The sequence below is a fragment of the Acinonyx jubatus genome, chromosome D2 (assembly GCF_027475565.1).
Source record: "Acinonyx jubatus isolate Ajub_Pintada_27869175 chromosome D2, VMU_Ajub_asm_v1.0, whole genome shotgun sequence".
NCBI classification, from domain to species: Eukaryota; Metazoa; Chordata; class Mammalia; order Carnivora; family Felidae; genus Acinonyx; species Acinonyx jubatus.
Genome location: NC_069393.1, coordinates 29,440,188 through 29,450,959, shown reverse-complemented (window position 1 = coordinate 29,450,959; position 10,772 = coordinate 29,440,188). Strand labels below are relative to the sequence as shown.

Sequence of the window (10,772 nt, the reverse complement as noted above, 5' to 3'; positions counted from 1 at the left end):
ATAGCACACTCACACACGCCCCTCCCCAAAGCTTGAGGCGTCTGGGGGACCGGGCACCAAGAAGGCTGTTGGGCCTGGGTGCGGCCCGGCGCCGGGTCAGGAGGCGACATGGAAACAGCCCCCTGAGGTCCCCAGCCCACACCGTCCGGGGCCCCACACTGGCATCTGAGGCCGAGAGCGGCAGGGGGGGGCCGAGAGCGGCAGGGCCCCAGGGCCCCCCCCCCCCCCGTGAAAGACGATCTCTAAGTGACAGGCGACTGTGGGTTCGTTCCTACGTTTTCATGCTGACAACGAGACAGTGCCAGGCTGAAGTAGCTCGGGGCAGCAGAGCGCCCAGAGGGGATCCCACTGCCCTCTCTGGAACACCACCAGGGCCCGTCCGGCACCTTAGCCTCGTGATTTTCAGTCCCGCCGATGGCTGTCACCCCCTGAGGAAGGTGAGACTTGGCAGAGCGAAGCACTGAAGCACAGCTTCCCGATGACGGGGCCAGGATGACATGCAGGTGTGTGCGGCTCCAAACCCCAGCTCTAAGGCACACCAGTGTGCTGCCCCAGGGGATGACGGTGGACAGACACAGGTGCAGATGGAGCAAGTCCCAGGCCGCGGCCACGATGTGAGCGGCTCACGCCTGCCCTGACTCGGGCGAGGTTGCTTCTAAGTAGAGTGACACTGCGGCCCAGCTTACCCGGGACGGTCCCAGTGTGATGATCAGCGGCACCCTCTTCGCCGGCGAAAGCACCCCGGTTTAGACAATAAGTAATACGGTCGCTCTGTTCGTAAGAGCCAAGCTTTGGGAAGTGAGGTAGATCGAAGGGCAGGTGGGGCCAAACATCCTCCTTGACCACGGGGTCTCAGACCCGTGACCGTAACGAGGCCGCTCCACACCCCTCTCTTCCCTACAAAGCCCAGAGCCGACACGAACACCTTCCAAGCCTCTCGAGAAGCTGATCGGGCAGGGGACCGTGACAGTGGGCCCTCCTCTCTCCGTCCTTCACACCCTCTCCCCACTTCCCAAACACGGCCTCCTGGCCAGGCGGCGGCTACCCAGGCTGAGGGGTGAGCCCACCCCGACCCTTACCTCACACTCTGCCTGACTGAGGAGGGGCACCGGAGGAGTGGGGAGAGGGATATGCCATGCCGCTGGCAACAGACCGAGCGAAGCCACTCCTCTCCAAGGATCTCAGTTAAACTTCAAAGCAGCTCGTTACCTGGCCCCAGACAAAGCCCGGGTCCCTGGATGCACAGCCCTCAGGTCGGCTGTGTCCTGGTGAGGAACTTTCCCGATGGGACTCACTCACATCCCGGTGTCCCATAACCATCGGGACCACTCACCAGCCCAGGAACCTCTGCCCACCCAACCGGAAGGAAGCCCCACTCACTGCGGATGAAGCTTGTAGAGTGTTCCATCCACCCCCACAGTCACACTGAGATGGTCCAGCCCTCTGTTCTCGCGGATCTTGTCCACCACGGCGGCCATGCCCGCACCGCACAGCTGCGCGGCCCGTTTGGACACCACCCCGCACACGGTCTTGACGAGGATACTGTCGTCACAGGTGCTATTCAGGCCCAGCTGCTGGAGGATGGCCCGGACCTGGAGCAGTGCTAACCGGTCACTGTGGTGGACAAAAGCCAGGGGGGCTGGATGAAGTGGGACCCCCCCAGAGCAGCCGGGGAGCCCACTCCAGAGGACTGGCCCCGAGTCACTGTGCTTACCACGAATAGGGTCATGGGGGCTTTCTTCCTCCAAAATAACTTCTGTTTATTTTTAAATAACAAAAGTATCACACGTGAAACTATAGAATATTTGGCAAATAGAGAAAAATAAAACTTGGAAAATTAAAACTATCCACCACACCAGGGGCAATTCTATTAACATCTGAACGTATTTCCTTCCTTCCGATCTACTTTTTTTTTTTTAATGTTTATTTACTTTTGAGAGAGACAGACACAGAGTGCGAGTCGTGGGGGGGCGGGCAGGGGCACAGAGAGAGGGAGACACAGAATGGGAAGCAGTCTCCAGGCTCCGAGCTGTCAGCACAGAGCCCAACGGGGGGCTCGAACTCACAGACCGGGAGATCATGACCTGAGCCGAAGTCAGACGCTTAACCGACCGAGCCACCCAGGTGCCCCCCAATCTACTTTTCCTAAATATCACTATCTTTGTTCTTACAATATGCAAAATGGGCTCATCTTTTATATGTGATTTTCTTGCCGACTTTTTTTCCTACTTCACACATGTGAGCAACTTCCCACATCCTTATCTGAGAACAGGACTGGAAACAGTGCCGTGGCCTTCCACTCTGGGGACGCACCCTCATTTATTTAGTCAGGTTAGAGAAACTTGACGTTGATTACAATTCTCTGCTATCATGAAGTAACACTCTGACAAAGTTTCCCATTTACAAATCTTTGTGTGCAACTCTGATTTCTCCCTTAGGACACGTTTTTGGGTCAAAGGGATTTTGACACATATTGCCAAGTGCCTTTCAGGAGGTTGCATCAATTTCTTTTTTTTTCTCTCCCTCCAGCTGAGTTTTGGCTGTACTTGTCCCCAGTGGAAGGGATCATTTTTAAAAACATGGTAATGGGGGCGTCTGGCCGGCTCAGTCAGAAGAACACGTGACTCTTGATCTCTGGGTTGTGAATTTGAGCCCCGTGGTGGGTGTAGAGACTACTATAAATAAATAAGCTTTAAAAAAGGTGGTAATGGCGTGATACTGTAGTTTGATCTGAGCTCTTCTATTAGAAAGAATGACCGTTTTTTTTTTTTGGTTTTTTTTGGTTTTTTTTTTAATTTTTTTTTAACGTTTATTTATTTTTGAGACAGAGAGAGACAGAACATGAACAGGGGAGGGGCAGAGAGAGAAGGAGACACAGAATCTGAAACAGGCTCCAGGCTCCGAGCTGTCAGCACAGAGCCCGACGCGGGGCTCGAACTCACGGACCGTGAGATCATGACCTGAGCCGAAGTCGGACGCTTAACCGACCAAGCCACCCAGGCGCCCCATGACCGTTTTTTAAAAAGGTGTTTCTTGGTCACATGAACTACCTGTTAGGTCAAGGATAGTTGGGATATTTGTCTTGTTATTATTAAATTGAAAGAGATGGCAGTGACCAACAATGATGACAAGGGTGGTAAGAGCAGCCAGCCTTTTTTGAGGACGTAGCACACGACAAATGCTTTACATACATCACCCCGTTTTCTCTTAACAACCCACTGACACATGTAGCGTTATTCCTATTTTAAATATGAGGAGGGGCGCCTGGGTGGCTCAGTCGGCTGGGCGTCCGACTTTGGCTCAGATCATGATCTCACGGTTTGTGAGTTCGAGCCCCACATTGGGCTCTGTGCTGACAGCCTAGAGCCTGGAGCCTGCTTCAGATTCTGTGTCTCCCTCTCTCTCTGCCCCTCCCCCACTCATGCTTTCTCTCTCTCTTTCTCTCTCTCTCTCTCTCTCTCCCTATCAAAAATAAACATTAAAAAAAAATTAAAGATGAGGCAACTGAGGCTGGGTGAAACTGAGTAACTCACTCAAAGCACATATAGCCAGTGCAACACAGCGGGTCTCAAGACCGGTTCTGCCGAAGCTCCCCCCACCATGCCCCCACTCTGCATCTTGTCATTCATGGTGCAAATGCGTTCCTTAGTTTGCTCTTTGCCTTTTAGGTTTGGTTGCCATTTTTCTCTTTTTTTGGAGGGGGGGGGTGCAAGTGAGCAAAGAGCAGAGAGAGAGGGAGAGAGAGAGAATCCCACGCAGGCTCCACACCTCAGCATGGAGCCCGAAGCGGGACTCGGGCTCACAAACTGTGAGATCATGACCTGAGCTGAAGTCAGATGCTTAATCGACTGAACCACCCAGGTGCCCCCAATTTTTTTTTTAACTTACAGAAGCTATGTAGCTAAATTCTGCAATTTTTTCTTTACAATTTCTTTCTTTGCTATTGTTCTTTTTTAAATTCTAGTATCATTCATGTTGATATTATTCTTCGAAAGACCTTCCCCACCACTTCCTACCCATTAGGGTGGCTATAATTTAAAAAACGGAAAAAAATAACACGTGTTGACGAAGACGTGGAGAAAGTGGAACCCCTTGTGTGTACCGTGGGTGGGAATGTAAAATGGCTCAGCAACTGGAAACTGGAAAACAGTATGGCGGTTCCTCAAGAGTTAAAAATAAAATGATTACATGAAATGTTGCTCACAACAGCCAAAAGTCCAGTCGTGCGCGGACAGATGAATGGATAAACAAAATGTGGTCTAAATGTACAATAGAGTATTTTTATCCTTAAAAAAGGAAAGCAATTCTGACACGGGCTACCACATGAATGAACCTTGAGGACGTTATGCTAAGTAAAATAAGCCAGTCCCAAGAAGACAAACACTGTAGGATTCCACTTTCATGAGGGACCTAGAGCAGTCAGATTCAGAGACACAAAGTAGAAGGGTGAGCGCCGGGGGCTGGGGGCGGGACGAAGGGGGAGTTACTGTTTCATGGGTAGGGAGTTTCAGTTCAGGGTGATGAGAAGGTTCTGGGGATGGACAGGGGTGGTTGCACAACACTGCAAAGGAACTTAATGCCACTGCACTGTGCGCTTCGAAATGGCTGCAATGGTAAATTGCATGTATATTTTACAATTAAAAAATAGTAACAAGGGGCGCCTGGGTGGCTCAGTCGGTTGAGCATCTGGCTCTTGATTTCAGCTCAGGTTGTGATCTCATGGTGGGGAGATGCAGCCCATCGGGCTCGGCGCTGACAGCGCGGAGCCTGCTTGGGATTCTCTCTCTTTCCTTGTCTCTCTGCCCCTCCCCCGTGCTCTCGTGCTCTCTCTCTCTCTCAAAATAAATAAGTATCTTTTAAAAAATAAAATACAGTAAAAAATGTTAACAAAAGTATTCACAGAGATATCGTTCTGGTTCTTCTAGACTCCTAGCTTCCCCACTTAGCTCTTGGCTGCGCTCGGAATGAGAGAGAGGTGAGAACGGTTTCCCCATCTGTAATGAGCACCCGGCACCGGCTGCTGCCTCTCCCTCCCCCACTGCTGTGAAACGCCGCCAATCGGTGCGCTGCAGCCCGCCAGCGTCCAGGTTCCAGGGCCTTCCGTCTGCTGCTAGCGCTTCACCGCTTTGGTTCTGGTGGCCAGTGAGTTTGACATGCAGGTTACAGATGTAGGCACCGGGGAAAGCAAGGAGCAGGCTCCAGCGCAGCCAACGTTAATGTCGCTTTTGTGGCCATTCTACAAATAAGGTGGCTCTGGCATAACCACCTTTGCAGAGCACCCCGCACCCTGTCTCACGGCTCACCACGGGAGAGGGCAAAGGCAGGGACAGAGCGATCACTGCACACGAGAAAACGGGAGGAAGGCAGAGCAACTTGGCGGGGGCCGTGCCTACTGGGGGACCAAAGTGTGCGATCCCAAGCTGACTTTCAGATGAATGCGGTGGGACTAGAGCCCTGGTTCCTGGCTCTACTGGACCCTGTGCCCTTCAGCACGGGCTCTAGAATGCACCTTTACTGTCCTGAAATGAGTCTGTACAACCTCAGACACATGACCTCAGACAAATATATATAAAGCTCCCACATAAAGAATGAATTAAAAGGAAAATCATGGATAATAAAACTTTGTGATTTCAATATGTAGCTGCTCAGGGGCTACTGCTCCGGAGCGGGGCGAGGGGGGGACCCCCTCACAAATGACAAAATGTCCCCTGAGGTGCCTCCATGCCACACGGACCTCTAGCAGGCCTGCGGGGAAGCCCCTCATCACTCTTACCTCTCAATCTGGGAGAGATATTTGGTCTGAAAAATGCCACGAGTCTTCAGCGGCTCAGAGATCTGCCCTCGGAAGAGGAACCCCTTCTTGGTGAAGTCGATCAAGATGTTGCGGACGATCTCACCCAGGTACATACCGCTGATCATCTTCTCAAACCTGAAACAGGAGCCGAGGCGGGTGTCCCTGTGAAGCCTTTGGTCTCCCAGTAGCCCCGGGCATTTTCCTGCCCTTCGGGGGCATCACCAGCCAGTGCACCAGGCTCTGTGCTCCTCAGCAGAGGCAGAGAGAGGCCAGGAAGTGCTGAGAGATCCTCAACCCTCCCCAGGATCAGAAACGAAACCACCAGGGGCGCCTGGGTGGCTCAGTCAGTTGAGCGTCTGACTTCGGCTCAGGTGATGATCTCACAGTTGGTGGGTTCGAGCCCCATGTCGGGCTCTGTGCTGACAGCTCAGGGCCTGGAGCCTGCTTCGGATTCTGTGTCTCTCTGTCTCTCTCTCTGCCCCTCCCCCACTCATGCTGTTTCTGTCTCAAAAAAAAATAAACATAAAAGCAAATTTTTTTTTAAAGAAACGAAACCACCAGCGTTCGCATCTAGCTACTGGACGGTCTCCCTCCTCTCCTGCCCCCCTACCTTTGCCTGGCAGAAGCCGCTCCAGCTGTCGGCTCAAAACTCTCCCCGAGGCCTGTCCTCCTCCCCCCACCGGGTTCTATCTGCCTCTCTCAGGCTTCCACTTCCGTACACCCTCCCTTCTTCACAAGGTACACAGGCACACTGCACTCATGGTCTGCAGCGAAAGCCTGGAGAGGCTGGAGCATGTGTCCTGCTCAACTTTGAGGCCCAGGGCCTAGCACAGCCCAGTGCTACGCTCTCAGTCGAGTGCTCAATAAATATCTGCAGAATAAGCAACCAACTGGTCTGAGTCTTAAAGGGACAAGAAGACAATGAAGGGAAAATTCCTACTAGATTTTTGGAAGGTTTTGAAAAAGCCCAGAGTACCAGTCAAGCCCGCAGCACAGGGATGAAGCCACACAGGGGCTGGAGGGCTCAAACAGCTACTGCACTCCTGAGGGCAACCTGTTCCCGAGGCTTTTAACTCCAGCTCTCGCCATGCTCAAGAGCCTCAGAAATGACAAGGGATTTAATGTTTATTTATTGACTTTGGGGTGGGCAGAGAGAGAGGGAGAGAGAATCCCAAGCAGGCTCCGTGCTGACATGTAGCGCCCAAAGTGGGGCTCAAACTCATGAACCGTGAGATCATGACCTGAGTTGAAATCAAGAGTCAGACGCTTCACCAACTGAGCCACCCAGGTGCCCCGAAATGACAAGGGATTTAAATGCTTCCATGGCACATGCCCGGTCCCAGTGTTCCCAGACTGGGAAGAGTCCACTGGGTCCTCCAAAAGATTTCAGGTGGTTCGCAGAAAAATCATGATTGCACTATTATGATCAATTTCCATCCAGTCCTTCTCACACCATCCAGAATGCCATCTCAGTACAGGCTGACGAGGCTTTAACCCCTTCCATCACCTGCTACTTCCCAGCTACCAAAGGGGGGGTCTTCGTTTAGACTCTTTGGTAGGAAACGGGAGCTAGACTCGAATGATGCTGACCTTCCCTAGATTCACTTTATGATTATCATCTATGATAACGCTCGTGTTCCCTTCTTTCTCTGGTTAAACTTACATTAAAAATATTAGCTGACTTAAAGAAAAACATTAAGTAAATAACAACACAGGTGGTATTTGGAAAAAGCAAGAATCTTGAGGGTAGCTGGAGAACAGCTCCTATTTGGGAGGTGATGCCCCCCCCCCCCCCCACCAGCCGCCATTCCTTCTGTCTGCTCCTGGGGACACGGCTCGGACCAAGTCAATCCTGGTGACAGCAGAGGATGGCCTGAGTCCTGGGAGCCTGAGACAAGGAGTCATCTGTGTCTACGCAGGGAGGACAGATACTGCCATCTCAGGGACAGTCTCTGGGACCTAAGCTCCAAACAGCCACGAGGCAGTGCAGGAGGCTGGGGGAGGATGAACAGAGCTGAAGCCCCTCAACCCCAATGGCCACATCCTAATTTACCTTGACCTTTGACAACTGCAGGTCAAGTGTGTTTTACTTCCACTAAATAAAACAAAACCCTGCTGACCAAGAGGTTTCTATTAGTCTGCTGGGGAAGAAACACAGAGCAACGGGAAGGCCAGAATGTTCCAGGATGAACATGATCGCTGAGGGAAGCGGTGTGGCCGCTGCCACCTCGTCCTCTGGGCGTACTCGGGCAGAGGCGGCACGACACCAGGACGTCAACCTGGGCCCACTCGTATCAAGGCGGCAGCCCGTCCTCCTGGTTCTCTGCTCTCCTTGAACCAAAAGCAAAGGTCAGGAGGGAATCTGAGGGACTAGTCTCCACGCCTCTGTCCCAGACTCCTCTCCTACTAGAAACTTCTTCCACTGTAACAGACCAAATGCAGCCTCAGGCCCTCACCGTCCCTTCTTCCTCTACCAAGCACCATTACCTTTGTTTTCCAGCGTTTAGAGAATATTCATCCACCAGTCTGTCATAGAGAGTTCTGATGTCATCGAGACACCCATTGTCCCCAAAGGCACCCCACTCCATGTTGATGCACATTCGCCCCTCGTCCCCCTCCAGCATCTCGACATTCTTCATTTCTTCCATGTAGCAGGCGTTGCTGCCAGTCCCTGCAACACACAAGGAGGGGGATGAATGGCTGTGCCACCGTGCCCGGGGAGGCGGGGAGGCAGGGAGGCAGGGAGGCAGGGAGGCTCCGGGGCCTGGGGCTCCCCAGGTACGGGATACATTTTTGAGACGAATAAAGCAACAGCTTCGCTTTCCTCAGGTTTTTCAGGGAAACTTCAAAATACAAACGGAGAGTCAGAGAGCATCCGATTAGACGTCAACATCAAGAGCCTCGTGTGTTTAGGGCCATATATACCTTAATGGCAGACGGTGTTCCAACAGGGCCCTGTGTCTTCAACGGCAAAAGTTTAGGCAATATTCAAGTTGGAGGGACATTGCCTTCTCTCTCCTCTCCACACACACAACTGTGTACACACATGCATGTATGTAAAATATTACACTGGAGGTTGTCTACTATCATCCATGAAAGTCTGCTTATCTTTACTGATCAACCATGGTCAAGGGCTATGCCTGCCCAGTCCACCCTCCCGTGCGTACCAGAATGAAGCCCACAGTTGGTTCAGGGAAGGCCAGCGTCCTCAGCATGTCAGTGGCACCTTTCTAAAGGTGACACCATTTCAGTGTCACGGCCCTCTTTGAAAATCAGAGGGTTCTTCTGAGAAAAGGAACACTTCTCCAGACACACACATTCTGCATGCACACAATCTGACGGACATACAGTTTCCAGAGGCTCTGAGCCTCTGGTCTCCATCCCTGAACTCCCCACAACAGGGCTACTGAGGCTGTGGCCCCGCAAAGACCGGGGTGACACCACAAAGGGTTTGCGGGTCTCGCCCATGAGGAGTTAAGTGTAGAAACAGAGAGGAAGACTTCTAAAATTTTCCCAGCAGGGGTGCCCGGGTGGCTCAGTCAGTTAAGCGTCCGACTTTAGCTCAGGTCATGATCTCACAGTTTGTGGGTTCGAGCCCCACATCGGGCTCTGTGCTAACAGCTCAGTGCCTGGAACCTGCTTCAGATTCTGTGTCTCTCTCTCTCTGCCCACCCCTGCTCATGCTCTCTCTCTCACTCAAAACTAAGCATTTTTTAAAAATTCCTTAAAATTTTCACAGCAATTTCAAGTGCCATGACATCCAAGCCTGTGGTCATTGGCCTTGTCTCAGTGAATGGACTAGAAATTTTATTTTATTTACTTTATTTTTTAATGTTTTTATTTATTTTTCAAAGAGAGAGAGAGGCAGAGTGCGAGTGGGGGAAGGGCAGAGAGAGGGAAACACAGAATCCGAAGCAGGTTCCAGGCTCTGAGCTGTCAGCATACAGCACGACGCAGGTCTTGAACTCATGAACCCTGACATCATGACCTGAGCCAAAGTCACTGAGCCACCCAGGTCCACCCCGCCCGCACTAGAAATTTTAAAACCAACCAACTAACTAAGAAATACTTCCCACAGACACTTTCATATGCACCTCTGATCACCTGGGGAGCCTGTTAAGATGCAGATTCTGATTCAGAAGGTGGGGCTGAGACTCTGCATTTCTAACACGCCCCGCCCACAGGCGACGCTGCTGCTGCTGCTGCTGCTGCTGCTGCTGCTGCTGCTGCTGCTGCTGGCTCGAGGTCCACACTTTCCGTCACAAGTGCCACCAGAGTGCCACCAACCCATCCTAGGTGGGATGCAGACGGACCTTCGACACCCTTGGGGGACACAAGGCCATTCCCACTGGCTAGATCAAAAGGGCTTTGATTGTTTTCATTCCCCTTTAAAGAAACGAGTAGAATTCGCAGATGCTTCTCCCTGGGTAACTGGATTATTCTTAGGTTTTGTTTTCTCTGTGCCCCTTCACCGCAAAGTAGGAAACTGAGAGAAGAGAAGCCCCAGAAATGGCAAGGGGTGCGCAGAAAGCCAAAACACATAAATCATACTTCTCGCCAGTGGGTGTCGGAAGACATTGATGGATGAAGAGAGAAAAAAGCAGGTGTGAATGAATGCAGCTGGAGCCGTGGAGAACCTCCACCAGTGGCCCTGAACTGGGCAGGAAGGCCAGGCCCGGCCGGACAGTGGGAATGTGCTGTGTCACTCTGGATTTACAAGGCACACCTAAGCCCATTCATAAGCAGAAGAGCAGGGCTGCGTGGGGAAAGAGAGGTCTGCGAAAGAAAGGAAGAAGCAACAGAGCTCCGGAGCCGGGCCCCCACAACCTTTCACCTGCAGCTCCTCCCTGGTTTTCTGAATTTCCTCTGGAGCCGAAAATGGCTTCACAAATGAAAAGGTCTTCGGGCACCAGGAAGGCAGCCTGTGGGGGCCTTATCCCAATCTCCCAGACACTTGGCACCCAGTCTGCCACGGGGC

General features: G+C 52.1%; 1 protein-coding gene across 5 annotated transcripts in view; it reads right to left on the bottom strand.

Annotated features, from left to right (window-relative positions):
- The window catches only part of HK1 (hexokinase 1), an 89,380-nt gene that overhangs the window by 1,963 nt on the left and 76,645 nt on the right, over positions 1-10,772 (bottom strand). For 3 of the 5 annotated variants that reach the window (XM_053207743.1, XM_053207744.1, XM_053207742.1), the window contains 4 exons: positions 8,282-8,465; positions 5,774-5,929; positions 1,381-1,614; positions 244-945 (listed from right to left, as the gene is read on the bottom strand). In XM_053207743.1, coding sequence (XP_053063718.1) covers positions 747-945; positions 1,381-1,614; positions 5,774-5,929; positions 8,282-8,465 — 773 coding nt within the window. In that variant the 3' untranslated portion in view covers positions 244-746. Of the gene's footprint in view, positions 1-242; positions 946-1,380; positions 1,615-5,773; positions 5,930-8,281; positions 8,466-10,772 lie in introns of those variants that run through there. The other 2 variants (XM_053207745.1, XM_027062165.2) reach the window with 2 other exon arrangements.